The sequence below is a fragment of the Puma concolor genome, chromosome C1 (genome assembly GCF_028749965.1).
Source record: "Puma concolor isolate L17-30 chromosome C1, mPumCon1.1.hap2, whole genome shotgun sequence".
NCBI lineage: Eukaryota > Metazoa > Chordata > Mammalia > Carnivora > Felidae > Puma > Puma concolor.
In genome coordinates, this window is record NC_141674.1 from 13,030,889 (window position 1) to 13,058,742 (window position 27,854).

The 27,854-nt window shown below is 57.1% G+C and overlaps 1 protein-coding gene across 1 annotated transcript in view; it reads left to right on the forward strand.

The window, feature by feature from the left end:
* Positions 1 to 6,794: 6,794 nt before the first annotated feature.
* Positions 6,795 to 27,854, forward strand: part of IGSF21 (immunoglobin superfamily member 21) — a 232,003-nt gene continuing 210,943 nt past the window's right edge. The window contains exon 1 of the mRNA XM_086715833.1: positions 6,795 to 6,969. Coding sequence (XP_086571959.1) covers positions 6,900 to 6,969 — 70 coding nt within the window. The 5' untranslated portion in view covers positions 6,795 to 6,899. The remainder of the gene's footprint in view (positions 6,970 to 27,854) is intronic.

The following is a 27,854-nucleotide window of genomic DNA, read 5'->3' on the forward strand; positions in this document are numbered from 1 at the left end:
GTTCCTTTGACGGAATATAGGCCCTCAAGCTTAAAGGCTGTAAAAAATGGAACAAATCACATATTGGATGGCGCCACCTGTTGTCTGTGGATGGTATTGCACTCTGGCAAGGAGAAGAGGAAAGGGGCGGCTCCAAGGGTGACCTCAGAAGATCCCACCACCAACTTGACAACCGTGGACTCAAGAGTCCAAAGGCAAGAATAGACGGATTGATGCTGTAGAATGTCATGAAACAGAAGTGAATCGCAGATCCAGGTTTGCACTGACCTTTTTCTTTGGTTCGTGGTCACGGCAACCATCGGGCGAATCCCTCGAGATCTTGACCCTGGAGTCTTCATCCACCCCTCTCCTTCAGAGCGTAGGAAGCTAAGGATGAAAAGAAGGAACCGCAGCACCGGGGTAACTATAGCATTGTGTGGCTGCCTCCGTGGGTAATAATTGTTACAGCTAATATTTATTGAGTGCTTACGGCATTTAAAGCACTGCCTTATTTAATCAGTGCAACTCAGTGAGGTTGGTACTCTTATTCCCATCCCCATTTTACAGATGAGGAAATCAAGGCACAGGGAGGTTAGATGATGGGTTCAGGTTCTTACAGCAATTCCTCCCTCCTTTCCTCACTGCCTCCTTCCTTCCTTCCTCCTTCCTTCCTTCTCTCCCTGCTTCCTTCCTTCCTTCTTCCTTCCTTCCTTCCTTCCTTCTTCCTTCCTTCCTTCCTTCCTTCCTCCTTCCTTCCTTCTCTCCCTGCTTCCTTCCTTCCTTCCTTCCTTCCTTCCTTCCTTCCGTCCTTCCTTCCCTCCTTCTCCCTTCCTTCTATCCATCCACCAGTCATTTTCTTGAGTGTCAAAGCTGAGATTTGGGTCTAGACAGTCCAACTCGAGAGCCCACGCTTTTAGCCACTGTGCCTGACTACCTTTGGTGGCACCTTTTAACTATGACTGATACCCATTAGTCCGGGTCTCTCATACTTAGCAAATTCAGTGACACAGGAGAAAGTCAAATCTTACTGATACTTTATTTTTTTTTTAATTTTTGTTTAATGTTTATTTATTTTTGAGAGGCACAGCATGAGTGGGGGAGGGACAGTGAGGGAGGGAGACACAGAATCTCAAGCAGCTCCAGGCTCTGAGCTGTCAACATAGAGCCTGACGTGGGGCTCAAACCCACATACCGTGAGATCATGACCTGAGCTGAAGTCAGACGCTTAACTGACTGAGCCACCCAGGCGCCCCCTTACTGATACTTTCTAATCTTGATTCATTTATCCATTCCTCCATCCATGTGCTCATCCACCCATCAATCCTCTACACACTCACCCACCATCATCCATCCATCCACCCACCCATCCACCCATCCACCCATCCATCCATCCACCCACCCACCCACCCATCCACCCATCCACCCACCCATCCACCCGTCCATCATAACTCAATAACTCTCACCTCCAGCTAGCCATTCATCCACCCACCCAATCATTCTCTCAGCCATCCATCTTTCCATTCATCCATTCTTCCTCCCTTCCATGTATCTATCCAACGCTTTCATGAACACCTGCCACCTTCCAGGCACAAGTAAATGTGGGGACAAATCAGCTGTGGTCCTCATCCTCATGTTGGCTGTAGTCTCCGAAATACATAAAAAACAGTGTGATCTAGGCAAGAAGCTTCACTTCTGTGCCTGTGTTTCTTCGTCTTATTCTATTGGGGTTCAACACAGAACCTGCCTCATAGGATTATGGAAAATGTTCAATAAATTAGTTCAAGCAAAACACTTAGAACAGCACCTGGCAGCCAGTAAGCCCTCAATAAATGTCATCACGTGGTGGTGGCTGTTATTGTCCTTCGTGTGATTATGGTGATGATTATGAGTGCCACCATTACTACGATGGCGACACAGGGCGCTTGTCCAGGACGGAAGCGGCAACTCCCTCCATCCATCCCGGGTCTCCACCACTCTTGCTTATGAGATGTTTATAGGTATTTATGCAAAGAAGTTTCGCAGGCCAAACAGTTTGGGTTTCAAGGAAATAGAACTGAAAAGCTCTGCAGGATTTCTCATAGCCTTTAATATGCTCATGTGAATTGTAAATCTCCAAGAAGGGGGCGGGGCATGACCTCATATGCGGCATTTCAAGAAATGTTTATTGCAAACTTGCAAAACAAGTGGTTGGGGGACCCAGCCATTGGCCTCCTTCTCTCTGCCTGAGCGGGTCCCTGGGCCCCGCATTTCCTGTCCCTCACTCCTTCACGAGGCCCCTGCTCATTCGAGTCTCTGAGCTTTTAATACTGAAGCCCGTTCAGCAACCCATAGCCTCAGATTCCCCAGGGAAAACCCTCTTGGGTCCACCTGGGGCAAGAGTTGCTAGGGCGGGCGTTTGAGAGTTCAGGTGGGGCTGAGGTGCATTAAGGACACAGCGTTGAAGTTCATTCCGAGCCACTGACTCCATATCGATTTGGGTCACCGGTGTTAAGGCGTCACTTTCAGTGGTGTTTAATTTAAACAAACAATAAAAAACTCAGTCCTGTCTGATGGATGTTTAATTCCCAGCACGGAGAGGCAGAGGGCAAGGAAGGAAGGAGCCTGAGGATGTCGGGCATGAGTGTGTCGGGCAGGGAGGAGGGGTGGGGCGAGGAAGAGAGAGAGAACGTGTGGATCTTGGGGGGGAGGCTGGGGATGGCCCACCCTAGATGTCTGTCCCCAGAACCCAGCATCCCTCTACCTTGGCTGCCTCAGAGCGTTCTTTTCACCGCTGAGTCTCAGTTTACTTATCCATAAATTGGGCATAAATGAAGCCGCCACAGAGGGCTCTTATGAGGGACGAGGGAGGTGGAATACGCCAGGCTCACGCATCTCATTTCCCAGCCAAGTACCGGCTCCCAGGGTGTGTGCGCGGGTGTGTGTGCACGCGCACACGTGCGCCTACGCGTGTCTCGTGTGCACTCGTGTGACTTGGCCCAGAAGGGCTTCGAAGCGCTCTGGCCTCTCCCTGGGTTCACATCCGGCTCGACAACGAACCTTGCTGTCCTGGACAAGTTGCTTAACCTGCTCGTGTCTAAGTTCTGTCATCTGTAAAGTATGGATAATGATAGAACCCACTTTGTATGTTACTGTAAGCATTCTTATGCTCCCTGATCACTTTAAGGGTGCTTGGCTAAGAGAAGCACTTACATAAATGCTTACCACCCCCACTGTTACTACAAATGCCATGCAGTGTCATTCCCCAAACCAGCAGAGCCCATCCCCCTGGAAGCCAGGCTGGGGGAGGAAATGATACGCCGCCGCCGTGTTCCCCGCCTCCCCCCCTCGCTCCTGGAAATAAACAAGCTAGAGGTCACAGAGGGGTCTCTTTGACCTCTGGGGTTGTTCCCTAGGGTCAGGAGAAGAGAAATTTGCTTTGTGCTGCAGTGCCCTCTGTTGGGAGAGCCTTGATCAGTAACCACGGACAGAGGGAGGTGGCTGCTGGGGGAAGTTTCTGGGCTCCTGCTCTGCCCAGGGCCCAAGGAGGAGGCATGTCCCGTCGTGACTCATGGGTCTGAATGCCAGGACTGCAAAGTGGAGGCTTCGCGCTGGCAGCCAGTCCATTAAGAGTCAGGAACAGAGGGACGGTAAGTGAGTTAAAAGCCTGGGGCTGCCTTGGGTGAGTCACCCTGTGCGCTCTGCTAACCGTGCCTCTCGGTGCTTCAGATGTGCCTTTCTCTGGGGCGAAAGGAAAAGCTCCTAAACTGTGTTTATGAAGCAGGAGCTGGAGGAGTGGGCTTCCCCAGGAGAAGGTGTGCAAAGGTAGCGGGATCATTAGGAACAATCACCATATGGTAATAAACACACACTTTGCAGCCCAGCCCCTTTGGGAAAACCAACTGTGCACCCGGGCACCATGTCCTGTCTCTGAACGCACCATCCAGCGGGCTGTTGGTTCTTTGAAAAGATTCACTGCCACAGGATGCCTCCTAGCAACTGCTAAGTGCCAGCCTCGTGCCCGAGGAGCTAAGGAATAGAGCAGATCAGACAGAGTGCCCTGTCTTCATCCATCGGTCCGTCCGTCCATCCATCCATCCATCCACCCCTCCATCCACCCTTCTGTCCAAGAAATATTTATTCTGAGCCTACTGTGTGCCAGGCCCTGGCCAGGAAGACGAGAGATTATAATACAGGGTGATGTTACAAGAGAGTGGAGATGATTTGGAAGTTCTGGGGCTGAAGGAGGGTTAATCGAAATCTCTCCCACTCTGCCCCAGCCCAATCCTTGGTCCGAGGAGGCAACCCTCCCTTGACTCTCAGACCTCCTTTCCAGCCTCTTTCCAGGTATCATTCACAGCTGACATAACGGAGGTGACTCCGGACCCCCTTCATGCTGCTCCCTGGGGATTTCTCTCCCAGCAGGTATGGGCCAGGGCTGGAAAGAAGCATCACCCAGGCCGGTAGAGGAGCTGGATCCCCACTGATCCCTGGATCCCCTCTCTAATGGCTGGGCCCACAGTGAGTGCGGACAGGAAACCCCACCTATTCAGGCTTTCACCTGGCCACCTGCTGCCAGTGCACCTGCCTGGCTGTGCTCTGATCTGCTCTGGGCCAGCGGAGCAGGAATGCCCACATGGTGAAGCCTGGCATTCATGGCCCGTGGGACTCACGGCAACATGCCAACGTGAGGATCCTCCCAGATGGATGCTGCTCCCCAGCCTGGAAAGCTCTTCCATGGGAGGGCTCAGCACCTGGGAGGGAGTGGGTTTTCCCGGCTTTTTCCTAGGCCAGAGGTGGGGAGGTAGAGGGGAAGGCAGAAAGCAGGGAGGGACTGTGCCCCGTGGCATGGCTGGGCCAGCCCAAAAAGAGGGTTTGGGGGCGAGGTGACCTCAAGCTGACTCTCAGCAACTCGGAGAAGGGGAGACCTGGGGGGGGTGGGGTGGGGGGCGAGACAGAGCAAAGAACAGCCAGCCAAGGGAGAAGGGTCTTAAGACTCCAGGGCTGGAGCCATATCCAGCCCAATCAGCCTGGCAGCCAATTAGTCTGATTCAAAAAAAAAAAAAAAAAAAATACCCACGTAGGGACAAACTGTAATCAAACACCTATTTATAAGGGTTTATTACGATCATTATTATTATTTTACTGAGAGGATCATTCTAAAGCCTGTCAGGTGAACGTATGCTTTCAGATCTTCATAAATGCAAATCGCTCCTTCCCCTGGGCGGGTAGGCGTGAGCTGCAGCGAGGTTGGCTTGGGAAGCCCTGTAGTGAGGCTTCCAGAGGGCAGATGGAGGGAGCCGCTCCCTGCCATGGGGCATCGCTGCGAGAGGCTCGCCTAAGAGACAGCTTAGCAACCACCAACTGCCCATCTCACTCCCTACACGCCCTCGAAGGGCTGCTGGAGATACACCTGGCTGTATACCCATTGCCCATCCAGGTAAACAGAGCAAAAGCCTTATGCAGCAACCTGACGAAGCTGGGAATTCTCTACAGAAATGGCAGCTGGAAATTCTCCATAGAATGTCATAGAAAGAACACTGGATCAAGAGCCCAGAGGCCTGGATTCTGAGCCCCAGTTCTGCCCCTGGCTGTGATGACCTTTCTGGGCCTCAGCTTGCCAGGGGTGAAATTCCCTGCCAGACGCCAGGCTCCTTGCTCGGAACTTCCCCATCTAACCTCCACCCCCGCCCCCAGCCCACTCCAACAACTGGAGTACCTCTCCCCTCCCAGGAGACCTCAAGGCTCAGAGCCAGGCCTGAGGCTGAGTGGTGTGTGTGTGTGTGTGTGTGTGTGTGTGAGAGAGAGAGAGAAGATACACAAATCCCGAACAGCACTCCTCGGGCCTGGGGAAAAAGTGTCAGGCCTGCCAAAAAGGTGAAAATGTGGTCTCTGCCAGGAGGAAACAACCAGTTCCTAAACCATTCCTGGCTGGATTCAAGAATGTAGCTATTTTTGGAAGGAAGGAGAAAACACAACATTCCTGTCGGTACCTGGGGGAGGCCATCCATAATTTGGGAAGTTTCAGATGACTGATGCCCCTAATGCTTCCCACTGAGAGCATTAATAGGTGGCAAGGCCAGTCCTCTGGGGCCACACCCTGCCTGCTCCGCTGGGGGGGGGGAGCGGGGGGGGGGGGAGGCAGGGCTTGCTCTCAAGGGAGGCTGCCTCCCTCCATCAGGCTTGGGGGTGGGGGGTGGGGGGTGAGCCCAGGGACGGGATTAAGTGGAGGGGGACCGGGTGGAGCCGACTTCTGGAGGGCAGGGGTGCTCGGTCAGCTGGGGGAGGGCTGCGAAGCTAAGGACTGCGCGGCGAGTTGCGAGTGAGGAAGGGAACCTGGGGTAAGGAGTGGGGGTGGGAGACAGGGAGGAGGGGGAGGGGGGGCGGGGAGGGGGTGAGCTCTCCTTCTCCCTGCAATAAATCGGCTTAGCGGACGAGAGCCGAACAGCCCAGAAAGGATTAAAGAAAAGTCTGTATAATACAGCGGAGAGCGCGGCGAGGGGAGGGAGGGACGGAGGGCGGGGGGCGGGGAGAGGGGGAGGGGCGGAGGGAGGGCGCGGGGAGGGGGGCGCTCGCGCCGCCGGGAGAGGCGAGCGCGAGGCAGAGGGAGCGCGGTTCGGCTCCAAACTCCGGCGCTGCCGCCGATCCGACTCCGGGGCCGCGGTGGGCGCCGCGCGCAGCCGGGGGAGCCGGGAGGCGCGGCGCGCCGGGAGGACGCCCGGAGCGCAGGGTCGCGCGGCACCCCGCAGAGCCCGAGCCGAGTGGAGCCCGGCGCCCCGGCGGCCCGGCCGCGGCGGCATGGGGGCGCCCCCGCGGCGCCCGGCGCTGCCCGCCACCGTCGCGGCCGGCGGCCGGAGGCAGGAGCGCGCCTGAGCCCATGGCGAGGGGACCCGCCGCCTCCGCCACCGCCTCCGCCTCGCCACCGCCGCCAGCTCCCGGGCACCATGCGAGCCGCCCCGAGCCTCCGCGGCTGCGTCTGCCTGCTGCTCGCCGCGATCCTGGACCTGGCGCGCGGTGAGTGCGCGGGCGCCCGGCCGGAGCCCGGGGTGGGGGACGCGCGCGGGGGCGGGCCGCCGGGGAAGGGCGCGGGCCCGGGGCGCCCCGGAGAGGCTCGCGGCGCGAGCACCGGTCCCGGCGTGGCGGTCCGCGCGGTCGGTCGGCTCGGCCACGGAGGGAGGAGGTGTCCTCCGAGGAGAGCGCGCGCGGGTCTGTGCCAGGTGTGTGTGTGTGTGTGTGTGTGTGTGTGTGTGTGTGTGTGTGTGCGCGCGTGTGTGTGTGTACGAGCGTGTGCCTTTGTTGCGTCTGTGGGTAAGGGTGTCCGGGAAGGAGCTGTGTGCGCAGAGGGTGCGGGAGTGTATTTAGAGATGTGAGTGTGCAGATGGGCTGTTTGAGTGTCTCTGTCAGTTCCACGGAGAAGGTGTGCGTGTGAGCCAGAGTGAGCCAGAGTATTTGGGGGTGTGAGCTGGTGCCGGCTTCTCGGTGAGGTGTGAAGTGTGAAAGCTTGTGTCATTGTGTGTGTGAGCGTGTTAAAGGGTGGGGAGTATGTGAGGTGTGGCGTTTCTCGCGGGTCCCGAGTGTGTGAGTCTCTTCAGGGGTGTGCGGCAGCAGATGACTATTTCGGGGGGGGGGGGCGTGTGTGCATAGGATGGGGGGGATGTGACACTTGGGCAGGAGTATGCGTGTATGTGGGATGTGTGGAGGTGCAGGCGCGTGGGGGTTGTGTTGCTTCGTGGTCCGAGAGCGTGTGTGCGTGCGATGGAGCGTGTGGTTTTAGTGTGGAGGTAGGGACGGATGCGCCCGGGAGCCCAGGAGGTGTGAGCAGTCGGGTGTGTGTCCCGCAAGGACTTGGTCCTGGCCGAACCAGCTCAGAGAAGCTGGAAGCTGAGCGGGGTCCCCAGAGCGAAAGATGCTGGCTCCGCAGCTCCAAGGTCCGGGGCTCGCGGCCGCCTTCGGTGCCTCGCGCCCGGCGCCGCCGCCTGGTGGGTCTTACATGCTACCGGAGCCCATCCTGGCGACCCCGGCACCTTTCGGGCAATGAGCCGACCCACGGGCTAAGAGCCCAGCAGGGGGAAAGCGGGACCAGCGAACAGCCACGGGCGCGGAGACCAGAGGGTCCGCGTCCTCGAGTCCCAGCCAATACCAAATGCTAAACCTGGGCGCCCAGAATCGGCCCCTCTGGAGTCACAGCCATGAAGGGGGGGGGGGGTGCGGGGTGCCAAAAAGTAGCCATTGTGGCCAGTAGGATCTCAGCCCCTAGCCCAACTCAATAATGATGGTAGGGGGTCAACTCTGTTTGCCTTGCCCTGCCGGGAGGTGCCTCACCAGGCTCTGAGAGTGCCTGCCAGGAATGGGTGCTCCCCCCCCCCGCCCTAAAATAACCCCGCCCACGAGGTCCTCGGAGAGTGCTGGGTCTGCGGATGGGAGAGGCTGCAGAATTTGAGCCTGAATGGTGGTCTTGCTGGCAGAGAGGGGGAGGGGTTGTGTGTGACCCAGAAGAAATGTCAGCCCCATACTTTGTCCCCTACCCTTTGGAGCAAAAGACTTTCCAAAGTGGATCAGAATCTCCCCCCAACTTTGGGGTGAGGGCTCCCTCCGTCGGATGCCTCTAGAGGGAAAGGTTATATGGGGGGGGGGGGTCCCGGTTCCAGCGTTCGGCACTGGGCTTTGTTGAAAGGCACTGGAGCCCTCACCTGGACATTGCAGGGAGAAGGGATTGGGGGTTGGGGGCAGGAGGGGAGCATCGTTTCCCCCACCCCGGAACGTGCAGAACTGACGCGGCAGGGGTGGGGTTGGCGACTGATGGTTTAAGCCAACGTTGGGAAACCCGGCCCCGTCAGGACCCCACCCTGCGAGGTCTCCCCAGGGCCCGAGAGCGGCGTTCTTCGGGCTGCCGGGCTGCGGAGAGCTGACCCGGCGTCCTGGCGTCTCCGCTCCCCTTGCCCGCCTCTGCAGGCTGCAGGGCGCAGGGGGGGGCTCGGGAGCCGCGGGTGAGCGCGTCTGGGCCGGGGGAGCCGGCGTGGCCTAGAGCTCGCTGCTCAGGGTGAAGGAGGAGCGCTGACTCGGATCACGGACGGGAAACTTTCCGAGCCTGGGGCGCAGGCAGGGTTCCTGGGCCGCCGGGGGGCCCTCTTCTCCTCCGCAGAGGAAGCGAGCGTGCGCGAGGGTGGGGTCCCTCTTTCCCGGTTCCAACTCTGTGCCCACGAGGGGGCGGGGGTACGAAAAGGGTCAGCGCGAGATGCAAGAGGCTCTCTTGCCGGAGGAGGGCGCCCTTCCGGGATGCGACCGCAAGCCGTGCACCCAGCAGTTGGCTTAGCCCGGCCACCTGCCACGGGCCGCCTGGGAGGGCGAAGAGGGTAGAATCCAGGGCAGGCATTCCGAAACACGCCTGCCAGTGGTGGTGTGGAGGGGCCGGGGGGAAGGCGATGGCGGTCTCTGTTAGGTAGGGGCATGGCTAGCGTCCCCTTCCCTGTTGTACCCCTAAGGATCGCAGACAAAAGCGTTCAGCTTTGCAGAGGTGAGTCTGTGCCTTGGGAGAAGGCGCTCCGCTGCACACAGGACTGGCTGGGCCATTAGCCCCTGCCCCTAACTAGCCCCCCTCCCCAATATCTGACTCTGCATTGGAGAAACCCACGTTTCTCCGGCTTTCCGGATCACCCAGGAGCGCCCCGAGGCGTCTTCAAGTCTTCGGGCCCCAGTTTCCCCTGCCTGGGCACTTCTGGGAAGGAAGTCCTGCGGTTGTCCCTGTGCAGTGGCCCGGGAGAGGGGGCACCGGGGATGGGGGGTGGAGGTAGGGAAGAGAGTGGTTCTTGGTCCTGCCTCCTTTGGCCCCGGGAACTTCTCCTGGAATTGTAGTGGGTAGGCAGGCCCAGGTAGGGCGAGCCAAAGGCCCCTGCCGTTCTCCCTCCGCAGCCGCGTGTCAGCAGGTGGGTGGGTGGGAGGGCTGGCTCGGGAGGGCCGAGGCTGCCGCAGCACTGAGACTGCGGGGGCTGCGCGCGCGAAAGCTGCTGTGCCGACTTTTAAGTGTTTATCCTTCCTCCCCACCCCCACCCAACACTCTGGGCGCGGGGCGGGGGGTCGGGCACCGCTGGGTTCCTTCTTAGCCCCCGCAGGGCAGTGACGGGCCGAGCCGAGAGCCGGAGGCTCCGCCCCTGCTCCCCCAGCCGCCCCGCCCCCAGCCTGGCCCCACCCCACAGCCATAAACCCCACCCCTTTCCCACCCCAGCTGCAAACTAGAGTTTTTCCTGAGAGGTTGAAGTAATTTTTTGCCTTTTGAGCGCAGAGAATGTCGGAGCTGGAAGCGACTTCCGCGATCATTTATTCAGTGGTTCTGAAACTCCTGGTTTTTGTTTTTAGCAGGAGGACCCTCTTAGCGTAGGAATTGATTCCCACCCCCCCTGAAATCCTAACGCCTGGGGCAAGACGGCAGGCGCAAAAGGAGAGCTGCTCGGGCTCACGCGGGCGAGGAGGCTCTACGTCGCGCGATCCTTACACACGAGAGTCTCCCGAAACAGCCTGAGATTGCTCGTTTCCTAGTATCTGGCCGGGATTCTGGTTTTTCAATAGCCACGATTGTGTGCATCAGCTGCAGCGTGTCACGCACGTGCTAGCCGCTTCACAGGCCTCATGCAGCTGCAAAATGGGTTTAAGCTCCTTTTTTCACAGATTAGGAAACTGAGGCTCAGAGTGTTAAGATTTATTGGTGGCAGGACATCTGGCTCCGACCAGCTCCCACCTGGCCCGGCCCCAGGCTCCCTCCTTGTTTCTAATGTTCCCTCTATGTGGGGCACAGAGAATCCCTTGGGCAGGGGCGGCCGGCCACCGGTGATGCCTCAGGTTGGCCTGGCTAACCCGACTTTGCAGAATATCTGTCGCATGCATTCTTGGGGCACTTTAAGTGACTTTCTCGGGTTTCTGGGTTAGCAGGCATGAATTGGAAGGCAAAGGCCAAACAAAGAGCCAAACAAGAGACTGGTTAGTTCTCTTAGCTGGGTTTCCTGGGATCCACGCAGGTGTCTGACTTGCCTTACCACCCTACCCACATCTGCAGCATTCCCCAGACCGCTTGACGTGTTTACTCGGGTGCCCAACAGATGTTTATTGTATAGTGTCTATGTGCCAAGCAGAGTGCTAAGCACTGGGAACATGACCTTGAACACAGTAGAGAGTCCCTTGCATGTATGGTGTTCACAGCTTAGCGGAAAATTGATTTCTTCACTCATAGGGCAGGGGCTGTACCTCTGACCCCCACCGAAGGCTCACTGTGTGCCAGCATTCCGCCCTGAGCTTCATCGTTCTTGTCCCGTCTAATCCTTACTAGCACGCTGGAAGGTAAAATTAGCCCCGTTTTGCTGATGAGGAAACTGAGGCTGAGGGAGGTTAAGTGACTCGTCCAAGGCCATCCAGTCAATAAGTGAATGAGCGATTCAGACACAGGACTGACTCCTTCCCTCTGTGCTCTGATGTCTGCTGGTGATGATGGCCGTCAGGCACTTTCTCAGCTCCGGCCACGTGGAGGGTTGCAGGGTATGCAATTCCCTGTCTGGATGTTATCCTCATTGAGAGGGAATTAGCCGGTGTTGTTCTGCACAGATGGCGGAAGGGATTGTCCCCAAAAGCCCTCGCCATCATCAAGACAGTGAATGGGCATCCGTTGTGGGCAGGGCATGTCAGAAAAGAGTCACACCGGGACCCTCACCCCCGCGGGCCGAGAGGTCGGGCAAGTTCATGGAACACTAATAGCTATCCAGGCGGACATGTGTCCAAGTGATTGACATCCCCTCCAGGAAGTTCTTGAGGAAGCGTGATTCCTTGGGGCTGTCAAGGGGAGGCTTCAGAGAGGAAGGAGAACTCGAGCTAGACCTTGAAGTAAAGAGAGGACATGAATAAGCCAAGGGCTAAGGAAGAAAATGTGCCAGGGGGGAAGCCTGGCTGAGCAAAGAGCTGGAGGTGAGATTGTATGTGGCAGGACTAGCTCAACTCAAGACTGGTCTCCCCAGAGTCTTTTTTGAGGACTGGGAGAAACGAGAGTGATATTACGGATAGCCACCATTTATTCCACACCTATTAGATGTTCCTGATACATTAAATGCTCTCGGGAATCTGGGCGGCAGTGTCATGAGCCGTGTTTTGCAGATGAAGACGAGAGGCCCGGGACCTTTCTCTTTCTCTCTCTTTTCCTTCTTTCTTTTCTTGTCTTTCTTAAATAATGAATGAGGCTCAGGATCTTTTTTTTTTGTATTATTATTAAGTGGAACAACTGTGAGTTTCAAACCCAGGTCTGAAGCAATCTAGAGACACTGCTGCTCCCGGAGGAGAGGAGAAACTATTTATTTTTTCATCACTGGAAGAAGGAATGCAACAATCCTCTACCACTTGCTAGAGGATGCAGAGCCTTCTGTTTTATTTTTTTTTTTTAATTTTTTTTTCAACGTTTTTTATTTATTTTTGGGACAGAGAGAGACAGAGCATGAACGGGGGAGGGGCAGAGAGAGAGGGAGACACAGAATCGGAAACAGGCTCCAGGCTCTGAGCCGTCAGCCCAGAGCCCGACGCGGGGCTCGAACTCACGGACCGCGAGATCGTGACCTGGCTGAAGTCGGACGCTTAACCGACTGCGCCACCCAGGCGCCCCCAGAGCCTTCTGTTTTAAACGACAAATGTCAGTGGTGGCAAAACGCATGCCATCACTTCTTCAGGATGAGGTTCCTGGGAGGGAACAGGGGGTGGGGGATGAAGTCCTGGGACCCACTTTACACTTTCACTGGGGTCCAGTAGCAGAGGGGGCCCATGATCACCAAGACCTACTGGCCAGGATTTCGTGGCTGGAGCGAATAAATCCATGGGGCTGGAGGTGCACAGAGTCGCAGCCCAAAGGAACAGGAAAGGACATGGTGGCACCCAGGCAAAGAATCGGATCTGTCGGTCCTTTGTACATCTACCGTTCACATACTGGATTTGCTTTGGGGAATTGTGCATGCGCCCTGCCCCTCCCTATGGTATCCCATCTTGGTAGGTGGCATAGACAGGTAAGACATCCCCAGACGAGCCCATCAGACACTCTCCCAGGGATCTGAATCCAGAACAGAGGAAGACTGAGAACCACCAGAAAGTACTCCTTGCCACTGGGGGCCCCCGTGAAACTGTACTTCTCTAGTTCCCTGAGGCCAATAATGACAGGACCTACCTCCCGGGCTGTTGACGGGATGGGACGACTCATTACATGCAAAGCTCTTGGCTCAGTCCTATGTGCTCTGATGATTGCCAGTATGAACCGTGGTTATGCCAGGGCTGTTATGGCACAAAGGGCGTGGGTCCTTATAGCGCCTGGAGCTTCGGCTTGCCCTCGTGTTCTGTGAACTTCCAGAATCTTCCACAAGTTACTTTTTTGGGGCTTGAGTTATCCAGAGTTGGTTTCGGCTGCTTGAAAAAAAAAAAAAAAAAACCCTCCCTAGGCATGGGGAGCCTCATAGTTGCCAGTAACACTGAAGATGACTCATGGTCCCCTAGCTCGAGGGTGACTGATCCCACCACCTGTGCCCTGACTTTCCCCGGAGGCCTAAGGCATGGCCAGCGCCCCTCCCCAACCCTGTGAAGCCCCATGAAGGCAGGGGCCCTGGCCGGGTCTGCTCGCTGGTGAACCTTCCCCACAAAGCCCATGGTGGGTGCTCAGTAAACTTGGCTGTTTAGATGCAGAAACCATCTTTGGCCTTTACACGTGGGTGTCCTGGTTGAACAGACTCTTTGCAGAAATATGTATGGAAAGGCTTACAGCATGTGGAATTTAGGCTGGATTCACAGGTAAACTTTCCGTTGGCCCAGTTCTGCTCGTGGATCTACACTCTTGCCTTTCTCGCGGATAATCAAAGGGCTGGAGGCTCGGGCTCCAGATGCTCCCGTCTACCTGCCGGTCGTCCTTGAGAGTTGACAAAATGCTTCCACACCCATCATGTCATCGAGTCCTCCCTCACATAAGACACAGAGGCAGCTACTCTTGTGCCCACAGACCAGGGAAACAGGCGTGGGGAGTGAAAAGACGGGGACAGGAAGTGGCAAGAGTGGAATCTGGGTTTGGTGGCTGCGTGCCCAGCCTTCCTTCCATTCCCCCTCACCTCCCGCCCACCCAGTGTGTTGCTCCATTCAACTTACAGGGTTCTGGAATGGGACAGGCCATTCAACAGACCAGTCAACGGACCAAAGAGCATGCACTGTGGACTGGGTGCTGTCATGGCCACTTTGGGCAGCGCTCGGCTAGAAGGACCCTCCTCTGGGACTGGAGAGGCTCGAGAGTTGGTCTCCTACCAAATTGAGAGCTCTTGAGGGCGGGCATCCCTGCTCCCCCAGCCCTGGACAAGGCCTGGCTCTGGGCAGATCCTCAAGACATGTTTGTTGAATGAATGAATGATTCCACCCCCACCCCCACCCCCGCCCCCACTGAGCCTGAGGTTCAGTCCAGACACCAGGCCTGGGCCTGTTTCCCGGCCCTGACCGGTCACCTCTGGAAGCACGTCCTGGTGTGAGAATGTGTCCATTGTCCAGCACTGCTCACCATCACTCACACTGGCATCACGGCTGGCATCTGGGGGACGAGCCAACAGGGGGATGTGGTAGGAAGACCAAAGGGTTCCCTGTTCCCTCTGGCTTCTCCTTGTGTGTGTGGGAGGGCGGCCCTTGACTGGTGATGGGTGGGAGCTGGGGAAAGAAAGGACGGAAGGAACCAAGGAAGGAAGGAAGGAAAGAAACATGCTTTGAGCTGCTCCTATGTGTCCAGGCCTGTGCCAGCCTTGTTCACGTGCGATGTCCTGTTAAATCATCCCAGCAACTTTGGGAGGTGATAGTCTGTCCCATTTTATAGATGAGGAACAAGGCTTAGAGAGATTGTGTGATTCGCCCAAGATCCCACTGCTGGTGATGGGCAGAGCGGGATTCATACCCAGGCGTTGATTTGCACGTCTCTTTCCAACTCTGAGCTGATCCTGCCTGTGGCTTGAAAGTGACCACGGCAGAAGCATTTACACCGCGGAAATTGGCAAACAGTCCGATCAGAGCTCCCTGCAAACCCGGAGCAGGTTGTTCACATCGGCCGACACAGCGCCGGGCGTGCCGGTCCTCCCTCGATCACTGCCTCTGTTGGACAGCCACCCGCTGTTAAGGGACTTAGGTTTCCATCTGAACTGGGTTCAAGTCCCAGCACAACGACTTCCCAGCAGAGCACATTTGAGCTAGCTGCCACCTCTCTGAGTCATGGTTTCCTGTCTCTTGAAAGTGGAGGGTGTTGTGAGGATGAGTAAAACAATGCATGACAGCACTTGGCCTGAAAGTGGTCCCCAGCCGCTGGCGCCTCCCTTCCTCCCCACCCCCGGGGGTAGGATCATTTGGCCTTGGAGTCCCTCTGATAGGCCAAGTGGGCTCACACTTTCTTCTCCCTCTGCTGGAGGCCGATGTGGGAGCCAAGTCAGAGGATCCAGCCGCTTCCATTAATCGAGAGCGGCGGCCCTCACCTCAAGCTGGACCAGCAGAGACGTCCCTCAAGGAATTTCAGCCCCACATGACACAGACTCATTTGAGAACAATAAACGATCGTGTATAATAAATGGCCAATACAGGGATCCCAAGGATAAATCTTTGGGGATTAAAGGAGTGGCCCAGGAAGGTTCTGAGGGATTGAAACACTCTGAGTGGGTGAGGAGGGCATCCCGGGCAGGAGAAGAGCTCATCCAAAGGGTGGGGGAGTCAGAGTGCTGTGTAGGTGTGTGAGGGGTGGGAGGCAGTGAGCCGGCTGACCTCCCTTGAGCAGAAGGTGCTCATCGAGAAGCTAGGTTTGAACCTGGCTGGAGCTGTTGGCGGAGGCCCGCGTGCCCGGGGCCAGGGGCCTGGATTTGAGCCCGGGGATTGTGGGGAACAGTTGAAGAGGGCAAAGTGACACTCCCAGGGCAGTGTTCTAGGAAGATGAATTGGTTTTTCTGGGCCACCTGAAGCTGGCAACTGTTTGGAACCTCCACTGGGTTATAAATGGCTGTTCTGGGTGCCCCCAAAGACGCAACGGCCTAAAGGAAGAGATGCCATAATTCGGGGGCTGTTATCTCACCCAGAGTGTCCAGACCTGGCGAGGGGGGAAAAGCAGTTATGGCCGAGATGGCAAGGCTGACCCTAGGCGGAGCATGTACCCTGGGCCTGAACGGAGAGTGATGGGGAGAAGCTTCTAGATCTCCAGGGAGCATGGGCTCCGGAGTCTGACCAGGGTTCACCTCCCCTTGCCACCACCCCTCCAGCATGTGAACCCAGGTAACCTCTTCATTGCTGTCAGCCTTGATTTCTCCAGCTGAACCCGCAGCTCGTCGCTGTGGCCTGGTTTGGTGAGGGCAGCTGGGCAGGGTAAATCACCTACTACGTGGGGTCCACATGCACGGTGCCTGGCACATGGTAGGCATGTGAGAAGGGGCTGTTCTAATGAGGCCTGGCTCGCGCAGCGCCCCCGAGCGTGAAGGGGAGTAAGTGTTTGCAAACCTCAGTGCTCAGCTGAGGGGGTGCATTGTAGGTGTCCCCACGTAACGAGTCCTCAGGCTTGGAATCACAGAGCATCAGAGCCAGAAGGGAGCTGAGAAATTATGTGCACGATCTCCTTCCTCCCATTGGAAGTCGGGAAAAGTGAGGCCAGAGAGGAATGTCACTGCATACCCTGTGTGTGATGTGGGGGACTGGTCTTCTCCCTCCGAGTCCTGGGGGCCATCCCGGGGGCTCAGTCAGGTGGACCCACCACCCTCATAGCCTTCCGTGGGGAAGCATCGGGGTCCCCCGGACTCGGGTGGGGATCTCGGCGGCACTCCAGTGGGAGCGACCCCCCCGCCCCCAGCCTCATAAATCATGGGAGCAGCTTGGGAGGCGCCAGGGAGAGAAGCAGCTGAACCACTGGGTTTCTTGTTCCCTTGCCAAGCTGTTCCCTTTGCCCTTTTGTTTCTCTTTCTGCAGAGGCACTCGTGCCCCTCCGATGGGGTTGTCTGTCACCAGTCGTTGGCGCCTCCTTTATGTCCCCAGCGCCATCTCCTGAACGCTGCCCCGGAGGAAGGCGTCCATCACAGGCTGCCCTGGCATCGTGCTGGGCTGGCAGGGAGGGGCCACGCGGGGGGCTCGGAAGCACCCGCAGGGTGAGGAAGGGCTGGCACGGCCAGAGGGTGGACGGCGTCCTCACCTGGAGCTGGTGCTCGCTGCCCCGGGCACACAGGTTGTTGTCAAGAGAGCATTCAGGTGGCACAATAACCCAAGGCCGGGTGCCCGGTTAATACGCGCAGGTGACAAACTAACTGTTCATTGTCACCAGGCACCTAGTGTTGCAGGTGGGGGCACGGGGTGGGGGTTGGGGGGCAGGGGGAGCCAGGTGGGGGGCGGGGAGCGACAAAAGCAGCCACATCACAAAGACTTCTTTGTTCGCTGGGGCAGCAGAGAAGTGGGCTGGGGCCCAGCTCAGAGGAGAAGAGGCTTGGGAAGGCGAATCCCTGGGCCCCCGTTGCCCGACTGAGGGGCCTGGTCAGCGGAGAAAGGCAAGCCCCGGCAGGAAGGGTGCCTAATGGGGAAGAGTTAGTGGTTCCCAGGACGGTTTGAGTTGCAGAGAGGACACACTTTCATTGCAGGATGCAACGTAGTTCGTTCATTCATTCGTTCATTCATTCACTCACTCACTGACTCCGTCACTGGTGCAGCCAATGGTAATTGATCGCTTCCTGGGGGGGGGGGGGGGGGGAGGGAAGCCCTGTGCTGTTCTAGAAATCCAGAGCAGAATGAACAGGCAAGTTCTTGCCACCCCTCCCCCCCACCCTGGGGCTTACCGTCTAGGGCTGTACTATTCACTACTCGGCGGCCCGTGGCCGTGGCTGTGACTGAGGACTGACATTTACATTTACAACTAAACAGAGTGTCTCCGCTTTTATGTAACTGAATTAAACAGAATTCGGTTCTGCAGTCACACCAGCCACATTTCAAGCGCTCCCGAGTCAGACAGGATGGATGGAAACGGGACGTCGTTACAGAAAGTTCTGCTGGACCGAGCGGACCTGGGGCCACTCTTCAGGTGGGGCCTGTGCATTGGCCACAAGTGACAAGGAATCGGGGAGGGAGGGTCTCTTCCCCTGTCTCTTTCTCATCCCGTCCTTCCAGTGGTGCCAAGGAGAAAGCCTCAGGCTGATGATATCATGTCTTTAATGCCCTCTATCGCGTGCTGATCTGCCTTTCCAACAAAAACAGGTCTGGGGCAACACACCTTCAGTGAGCCCAAGGGAGCCAGAGCTGTAGTAACAGCGTTTTGTTTTCATTGTAATTCTCTTTCAGTTACCCTCTGTTTAAGGCGAGGAAGTCTGGTTTGCCATTTGGGGCAGTGATTTAAATTCTCTCTCTCTCTCTCTTTTTAAAACGGCTTATTTAAGTAAAAAATGAGTCGAGTTAAAGAAAAATGTTGAATATGCTGCAGAGCAGGTGGCACACGGATAAGGCCAATCTGTAAAGGTGGCGGGTGTGCACGTCAGCCGCGGAGCAGCCCCCGTTCAGATGGGACAACGCAGGCTTTGGAGGCAGGCAGAGGAGGGTTCAAGTTCCAGAGCCGCTGTGTGTGTGTGTGTGTGTGTGTGTGTGTGAGCTCTGTGACTTTGGGAGGAGTGACTTCCCTCCACATCAATCAGGTGCCAGTTGGGAAACACCAAGCTCAAGCGGGGAGTCTCGGAGGAGGCGGGCTTATTAAGGGGACAGTGTATATGGGGGTTGGGGCAGACAGCAGGGAATGGTGTCGCTCTGGGCTTGGCGCAGTGGGTGGCCGTTACCACCCGTAGACTGGAGAGGGCCACGCAGAGGGGAGCTCGAGGGAGAAGTACCCACCATTCCCCCCCACTCTTGTCTTTGAGTGTTTTCCTGGCCGCCCATTGGCCAAACCCAGTTGGAAGCCCAAACAGGCAGGTGTCTCTACAGAGCGAGCGGAGGAGGGAGGGATGTGAGCTTGAGTGCAAAGAGCAGAGATCTAGCACCATCCCGCTAAGCCTCAGTTTCCCCATCTACAAAATGGGGATTGTGCTTCCTGCCCAGTAGCGTTGCTGTGACCACGAAGGGGACCACGTGCGGTGCTAATGATGGGTGGCTGTGTATACCAAGGACCGTGGCAGTAATAAAATGCCCGTCCTTGTGCCCAATCCTGGGCTGGATGCCGGATTTTCCTGAGCTGAAAAGCAGCATATGAGCATGGGGGTCTTTGGGAAGGCGGAACTGGCTTTTCAGGAGCACGTGGGCTTGAAGCAGCAGGTAATGCGGGGACAATGTCGCAACTTGTAAAGAGAAACCGCCCGCATTCTCCACTGCGGGTGTCGACCTTTGCAATGCGTCATCTCTGCCCTAGACTATTCAGTGTCCCTACACCTCCCTGTCCCCTGGTCCAGCTCGCTGATTGATGACTCCACCCCAGGGCACACCGATTCGTCATTCTGCAGTCTATTTCCCACGGAGAGGTGCTTTCTCCTTACATCCATTTAGGTCATCTTTCCTGCCATCCGCACTGGCTCCTACCGTGGGCAGCCTGCTCGACATCCGTCATGAACGGGCTCAAAGCTCCCTGCTTCCGAGTGGAAAGGCAGGTGCCCTCCGACTGCCAGCCTCTCTCACCGGAGGCGGCTTCTACCCTTGCAGGTGGGGGAGCGGTGGGGCGGGGGGAGCGTTAACAGTGAGTGAGTTAGCCCTCTGGACCCCCAGCCGGATCTTCATCCTTCACCCGAAGGCTCAAAGTGCCATCGCCACCTTTAGAGACATCTTCTCTGCGGGCCGTAGCTGGAGTTCAAGGGAGCACCTGGCTTCGAATCCGACGACTATTTCCTGGGAAACCTTCCACCGACGGCCCCCTCAGCTCACAGCTTCCCGGTTGGCTGAGGTGGCTTTCTTTCGGCCCCTCGATTCTCCTTTGTCTGGCCCTTCCCCCCCCCCCTCCCCCGTCTACCTTGACTGCTCAGAATGACTTTGATGGGGACTAATTCTGCCAGTTGAAATTCATGCGACGCTTACACATTCGGCGCTTTGCTGAAATTGCTGTGACAAATACCAGTGGCAATTTCTTCCCTGGCTCATTCTCTAATGTGCTCCGGGCAAGACGGAGGGCCCCTGCCCCTCGCCAGCGTGCCATCTGTCAACACTGCCGTCGTCCGCCAGCCCCTCGGCGCCCCCTGCCCCTAGGCGCAGGTCGGTCTCAGCCCTGCCTACTGGCTCCGCGGCAGAGTCACCCTTCGGGAGGGGACAGGTCGCTCCCTGGGGTTAAGTATTCATCAAGAAGAGCTTCACCAACGGCCCCCTTAGACCTCGGTTTCCACGTTGGCCAGAGTGACGTTCTTTCGTTCTGGCCCCTTCTCATCTACCTGACTGTCCACATGGGCTTTGGCGAGGACTGGCTTTCCAGCTGAGCTTGGGGCCGTGTCCCGCAGGCTGGGTCTTTCTCTGTGCGGGCCGTACGGCCCCCACCTTAGCCCCAGGATGTCTGTCACTCTGCCTTCTTGGGCTGGCTCCGGGGTCTCAGAGGTAGCTTCTGTCACCCATGGGTCCTCACTCCCTGGGTGCTGGTGCCTCCTGGCCGGCTGGCTCTGAACCTCTCTCAGCAGTGATTGCCCAGCCCATCACCCCCTTAGCGATGTTCGTCGTCGCTGCATCCCATCCCCGCCATTGTTTACGTTGCCGTTCTCTTACAATCACATTTGAATTGATTTCCTCTCTCTTGACTTGTTTCATGTAAAGATACACTGTCTAGGTTTGTGATGGCGAGTCTATACTTTTTTCTTACTTCATAGTAAAATAAAATAACATGGAACTATTTGAATTTTTTTTTTTTTTAATTTTTTTTTTTTCAACGTTTATTTATTTTTGGGACAGAGAGAGACAGAGCATGAACGGGGGAGGGGCAGAGAGAGAGGGAGACACAGAATCGGAAACAGGCTCCAGACTCTGAGCCATCAGCCCAGAGCCCGACGCGGGGCTCGAACTCACGGACCGCGAGATCGTGACCTGGCTGAAGTCGGACGCCCAACCGACTGCGCCACCCAGGCGCCCCGGAACTATTTGAATTTTTAAAAAGCTTCCCCATACGACCCAGCATCATCACGAGCCGCAGTGGAAAAAGCCAGTTGGGTCGAAGGGGCACCAGCCTCAGCCTTAACGAGCCACGGGATCTGATTTCAACGCCTCCAGTAACTTACTGTGTGACTGGCTTACCCCCTCCTCTGAGTCTTGGGTCCGTCAAACAAAGGGGTGGGTCTGGACGATTCCAGTTCTCAGATTCTGGGATGGGTAATAGGGTTGGGAAGGAGGGTCTCATCTATGTCCAAAATATTTCCTTTAAGACGTGTCGTTACCCTAAAATTCCCACCTTTGGGAATTTGGAAGCATCCAGTGGAGCTTACTAAGGACCAGCGACGTCAATGATGAGGGCCCCCCCCCCGGTTACTCAGTGTGGGGTGCACACTCACAGCCTCATTGTAATTCCATGCAGCTGCCATTTGCTAAGCGCCTACTCTGGGTTGGGCCCCGTGCTGAGGCTGGCACCACATGGAAAAGTAAGACCCAGTGCTGGACTTCAAGGGGTTTGCAGCCTCCCGGGGCAGAGAGGCAGGCAAACAAATAAATTGTGGTTATAACAGTGGAGACTTTACCATTGAAATAGCTGCAAGTCCTTGCAGGAATGCAGATCAGGGGATAACTAATCTGTCTGAGGTTTGCGGGAAAGTTCTATATCACTAGAAGTGGTGACACCCAACTGGGTCTTGAAGGATGCGTAGGAGTTTGCCGGGCTAAGAAGGAGATGGAGAGATTTTAGGAGGAAGTAATAGTAGGGACAAAGATTCATAGGCTGGAAAGGGCCTGGATCATCTGGGAGATTCTGGGAGACAGTGGTGAAGGGGTATGAGTTGCAGGAAAGAAGCGAGGCTGGAGGTGACTCAGGGGATCGATCGAGTGCATTTGCCGGAAGTGGGTTAGTCTTGCGACGAGACAGATTTTCCCAGTCCGGACCCCCAGGTCCCTGGCACTCACAGTGGCCAGGAGGAGCCTGCTTTCCTGTTGAAAACCCCCATGGGGCCATTTGCCCCCTACAGCTAGGGGGCAAATGCTGTGGGGGGTAGGGGTGGGGACAGAGCCGTGTGTTAATCTGGCTTGATCTCTTTTTTTTTTTTTTTTTTTTAAACGTTTATTTATTTTTGGGACAGAGAGAGACAGAGCATGAACGGGGGAGGGGCAGAGAGAGAGGGAGACACAGAATCGGAAACAGGCTCCAGGCTCTGAGCCATCAGCCCAGAGCCTGACGCGGGGCTCGAACTCACGGACCGCGAGATCGTGACCTGGCTGAAGTCGGACGCTTAACCGACTGCGCCACCCAGGCGCCCCCTGGCTTGATCTCTTTAAAAGATGCCCCCTCCTATTAACCTGGGACAGCCTCTGGTTACAAAGTGGCCTCTCTCAGCTCTTTGGATCCAGGGAAAGACTCCTGGGCTTGGAGTCAACAGAGCTGTGTGGTCAGGTCCAGGCTCTCTGCCTGGGCCTCCTGGACGTCACCTGCCAAGTGGTATTAGTAGGAAACGTGTACTGAATGCTTGCTACGTGCGTGCGGGCACTATGGGAAGCTCCTGCTTGTGTCAACTGTTCACTGCGCCATCTGCATAACCCCTCGGAGGTGTGCGCCCTAGCACCCCCACCTTACAGCAGCAAAGACTGAAGCACAGAGAGGTTAAGCCACTTGCTCAGGGTCACACAGCTACTAAGTGGCTGTGCTGTGTTGAACCCAGGTTGTCTCGCCTTTTACCCGCTTTCTGTTCTCTCTGCTTTCTTGCTTCTCTGCCAGAGATCCCTTCCTTTTGTGCCTCCGGGACTCTCCAGACCCCCCATCTTGATCCCACACAGCTCTCAGGGGCTCGGGGCCTCCAGCTGCAGCCAGAGCTGGGCCTGGGCCCCATGCACGGCTGCACGACGACTGTGAAGGCCACAGGCCTGGCCCCTCCCTGCCCTGGCGGTCACGGGGTGGCAGCCAGGCTCTGCTCTGTTGTTTCTGGCCTCATTATTATTATTCTTTCTTTCCAGCGTGCCGCTAAAAGCTTCCCGCAGAGAGCACGCATCCCAGCTCTTTAAAATTTTAAGGGCTTTACTTAATGTTATTTCCCTCGGAAAGGAGACAGAAGAGGCATATGTGACGGTTATATTTAGTGCAGTGTGTGGGTCTGAGCACATGAGTGTTCAGTGGGCCTGGAGGTGACAAGGGAGATGTGTCTGTGGCGGTGGGCGGGTCTGCAGCTGGTCTCCCCTCCCTCCCGTCTCCCAGCAAGCGAGGCCTTGGCGAGAACCTATCGTGTGGTGTTCTGGAAAGCGGAAGATGGATGCCACCCGAGGGGAACCACCGAGGAGACAGAAAGCTGGACCGAGACCCCCATCCTCCTGCCGTCCCCCTCGGCACTGAAGACACGGTGGTCCTAGCTGCCCCAGGGCCTTTGCACATGCACATGCTGTTCCCACTGCTGGAACCCACCTCCTTCTTTGGACTAAGCCCTGTTCATTATTCAGGTCTCACTTGCACGGCACTTCATTTATTCATTCCACAAGCATTTTCTGCGTATCTACTGTGTCCACAGCACTGGGGGGGGGGGCACGCCGGCCATCGGTGACCCATCTGGCACAGGTCCTGGTGCAGAGAAGGCACCGGCAAGTGTTCACGGAACTAACAAAAGCCGCACAGATGCTGTGGGATCTGGAGAGAGGATACGGTTGCCCTCCAGGAGCTTACAGCCTCTGTTGGAATTCATACCAAAGACACTGTGAAACGCGAGTGAGCCCGTTAGGCCTGGCGGAGCGGTACCCGTCCGGGCCAGGAAGGGAGACCTCACTCCCTTTTGAGCATCCGTCCGTCCGCCTGACAGCTTGGACTCTTGCTGTGCTCCAGGAACTGTGCGAGGCGCTGGAGACAGACTGGAGGAGGAGCGATGGCAGGAGAGACGGAGCCCGCCCTCCGGGACCCTCCCTTCTGCAGTGTGCGACTGGCACACGCGTGAGGAGGAACGTTCGCGGAGAGGCAGGGCGTCATAACTGCAGTGAGGGGGAAGGAGGCTTGGAAGGAGCCATGGCTACCTTGCAGAGCTGCGGGGTCAGGGCGGGACCCGAGTACCTGGACATCTCCTCCGGCCCGGCCCTGCAAACATGGGAGATGCCTCATCGCCGACGGCAGTAAATGCTAACATGGAGAGAGAGCCAACGTGCGTGTGGCAGTGACCGGGGGAGCCCCACGATCAGCGGGGCCCACACTGAGGTTCTGGGAGAGAAGCTGGGCCGGGGGGGGGTGGTTTTCAAACTGTGTTCCGTGGAACCCCAGCTTGCCACGGAGGTACCCCCGGCTTTGGAAGGCCGGAATGTGGGTCGGAGTGCGAGTCCGGGGGGCCCTGCTTTGCCCGTTCTGGGTGATGGAGGGAACCATCAGGGCTGGAGAAGGTTCTGGAGCTTTCCTGTTTAGGTTCAACCCTCCTTTCCCTCTACCTGTGGGGAAACGGAGGCCAACAGGCAAGTGACTGGTCCCCGGTCGCCAGCAGGAGGGGGCCAGGGCTGACGTGTGTCCACCCAAGCTGGAAGGAAGGCCTAGGGAAAGGCCACCCTGAGCCTGGCCAGGAGGCCTGGGGCTCCTGCCCCCGGCTTGTGCCTGCCCGTCCCCCAGCCCAGCCTCAGGTCACCCCCCCCCCTCATAAACCTGTCTCCTTTGCCAGCCCAACGGGTCTGCCCCACCCTCGTGAGGCTGGGAATTAGATGAAATAGTTTACGATCCCACGCTTCGTTATGTTTTATTAAAAGTGCCCGTGCTGGCTTCCGCTGGCACATCTGCTGGGCTCAGTCCTGGGGCTTCCTCTCCCTCCCCGCCCCCACCCCAGACAGCTGCCACCCTCCCCCCCCCACCCCCTTCCCTCGCCGAGCAGGGCCCCAGCCCGGCTGTCAGGTGTCTACGAGATAAAGGGGAATCCCGCAGGCGAGGACAGATTGGGGGGATGTCGAGCCGTAATCCTGGGTGTTCACACATCCCCGACCCCATCTGGTCCCACAGGTGCCCCTGGGGGGGATTGGTGCGGAGAGGGGGAGGGGCAAGTCCAGAGCTCCTCGCGCATTCGAGGCACCCGGGCCTCTGTTCTTGGTTCTCCCCGTGTGCCCTGTGCGAATCCAAGATCAGGCTGACGTCCCTCCCCAGGCTGGCCGCCGGTGACCACAGGGAATGGCTTGCTCTCAGCAGGCTGCCGGTTTCAATCCTGGTGCCAGAAGGAAAGCCCCGGCGTCCGGGTGTTGCCGGTAGAGAAGCAGCCCTCAGGGTCCGTCCTGGTGGGAGGTGCTGGGCCGTATCAGGGGGGCAGGTGGAGTGCTTCGAGTGTGGCCCACCTGGCTCTGAATTGCACCTGAGCGACCTGCTGGATGTGTCATCTGGGGCGAGGCATCTAAGTGCTGTGAGCCTCAGTTTCTCATCTGTAAAATGGGAGTGATGGTATCTGTGTTGCTGAGAGGGTCTTACACCTCGTAGACGTTTCGTACACGGTGGCAATTTTTTTTTTAGCTTATTTATCTATTTTGAGAGAGAGCGAGAGAGCAGGCACAAGTGGGGCATGGGCAGAGAGAGAGAATCCCAAGCAGGCTCTGTGCTGTCAGCCCGGCTTGAACTCACAAACCATGAGATCACGATGGGATTGCCCCATTAAAGGTGAGAAGGCATTTAATCAGATCTTCGTTCGAGGAAGAAGGACGTAGTAATCTTGCTTATGACGATGATGATGGTTAGCAAATGCTACTGGGGAACTTGTTATTCATTTATTAAATACTTAATGACCTCCTACCGTACATTTGAAAAAATGGCATCGACCAAGACAGAGCCTTGCCCTCCTGGGACTGACATCACGGTGGGGGAGGCAGAAATGAACAAGCAGATAAGTTGCCTCACTCCGGATGGTGCCGTGCTGTGAGGAGAATCCCACAGGGTCCCGGCATAGTGCGGGGCTTGGGAGCAGAGTGCTTTCTCTAGGTTGGGTGGTCAAGGATGGCTTCTTGGAGGAGGTGGCCTTTGGTGCTGGAAAAGGAGAAGAGAAGCAGGGCGAGTTGTGTCTCCCAGCCAGTCCGTACATTTGTGTTTGACTCCTTCTCCTGACGGGGCCTTCTCTGGACCCTGCTCTCTGGAACCAGGAATTGGCCACCCGCACGCCCCGCCACCAGCACTTGCCGACTCAGCTGGTCCATGACCGTACCCCCTTCCCCCCGGGCCAGAGACCCAATGAGGCAGAAGGCAGAGGCCTGTGTTCGGCACCTTCCTGACCTGCTCCTATTGAATCGTTGCCCATGTAGGAGGTGGGTCTGTGGCTCTCTCCATTCTGTGGGTGACGAGCCTGAGACTGGATGAAAACCTCATGGGTGGTTTGAGGAGGGGTGGCCTGGGTCTGTCCCTCCTGAGTTAGCCACCGCCTTGTGCCCGCTGGCCGTATGCGTCCGTGTCTCGTGGAGGTCGAGGATTGGGAAGCTCACGCCCCTTCTCCTGTTCCCCTGAGACCCCAGAGCACCCCTGGGCTGGGGCTGGGCTGGGCTGGAGCCTGAGCCAGTGGGGTCACGTGGGCTTGGGGGGCAGGGAGCCCAGAGTATTGATGGCCCTCAAAGCTGGCGGGTGTCAGGAGGCAAAAAGGTATTAATTAGCAGTTATTCCCCGGCAGTGAAGAGATGGATAGAGATTAAGGTGGCAGCCCGCGCATCCGTTTTGTAGCAGCTGAGAAGTAACAGTAAATCAGTGCTATGAATCGATACTGTAAGAGGGAGATACGTTTTAATCTTATTAGCGAGGAGGGAGAATGCCTCACTCTCCAGGCTGGGTGGGAAGTAGGGAGTGAAGAGACAGGGGCTTGGACCTGCTGGGGGGGGCACTATTGGAAAAGGCAGGGGTTGGGAGGTGGGAAGGCAGTTCTGAGTCAGGAGAGGGGGGGCCCCTGCCTTCTTCCCAAGGCTCTCTGCCATAGGCGTGCTCCCCTCCCGCCCCTCCCTGTGAGCCAAGGGCTCTGGGTTGGACAGTGGTTCAGCTGCTGGGCACGGATGAGGCTGTGATGCCATCGCTCAGCCTAGCCACGCCCACACCGTGGGGAAGGTCCGGAGGCTGGGAGCCGGGATAGCACCTCTGGGCAGGTGTGAGCTGTGAAGAAGACAGAGCTGGGCAGCGATCAGGGTTGCCGTCTGGCGAGCACCCCCCACGGCTGGCACCGAGCGCATGGCTTTCGTTCCTCCAGGCGACGGCCATCAGGATGGGCGCTTTGTCCCCACGCACCGAGGGGGACAGGTGCAGGGGAAGGGGCCTGCTCACGAATGGCCATGCCGGGATTTGACCCCATCTCCGGGCGGCCAAAGCCTGTGTCCTTCCCACTGGAGCACCAGACCTCCCCCAGCCAAAACCGTGGGAAAGCCCATGAGGTCCAGCCTTTAGTTGTGACTAGAGGCTTAGATTCGGGACACCTTCTTTCTCCTTCTCTCCCTGGCTTAGTCCCACTCTCCACACCAGGACAAGAAGCGCCTGTAGGAAGGAGCCAGGGATGCCGAGGAAAAGGTGGAAAGAAACAAAGCAGTCAGGATAACTCCTAGCACCCACCTTTCTGTTCCACCCAGGGCAAACAACAACTACTCCCTTTGGGCCTCGTTTTCCCCATGAGATCCTTCAGGGCCCTGCGAGCTAGAACGTTCTCAAAGTCTGTGTTTCTCCCTCCTTGAATGATCAGTTGCCTACTATGTGATTTAATCCCCTCCAGAGTCCCTGTGATGCCAGCGTTATTAGCCCCATTTTACAGATAGCTAAACGGAGGGGCTCATCTCTGACGGCTTCGATCTGGCCAATGGGGATGTCTTGGAGGTCTGCCTGGGCT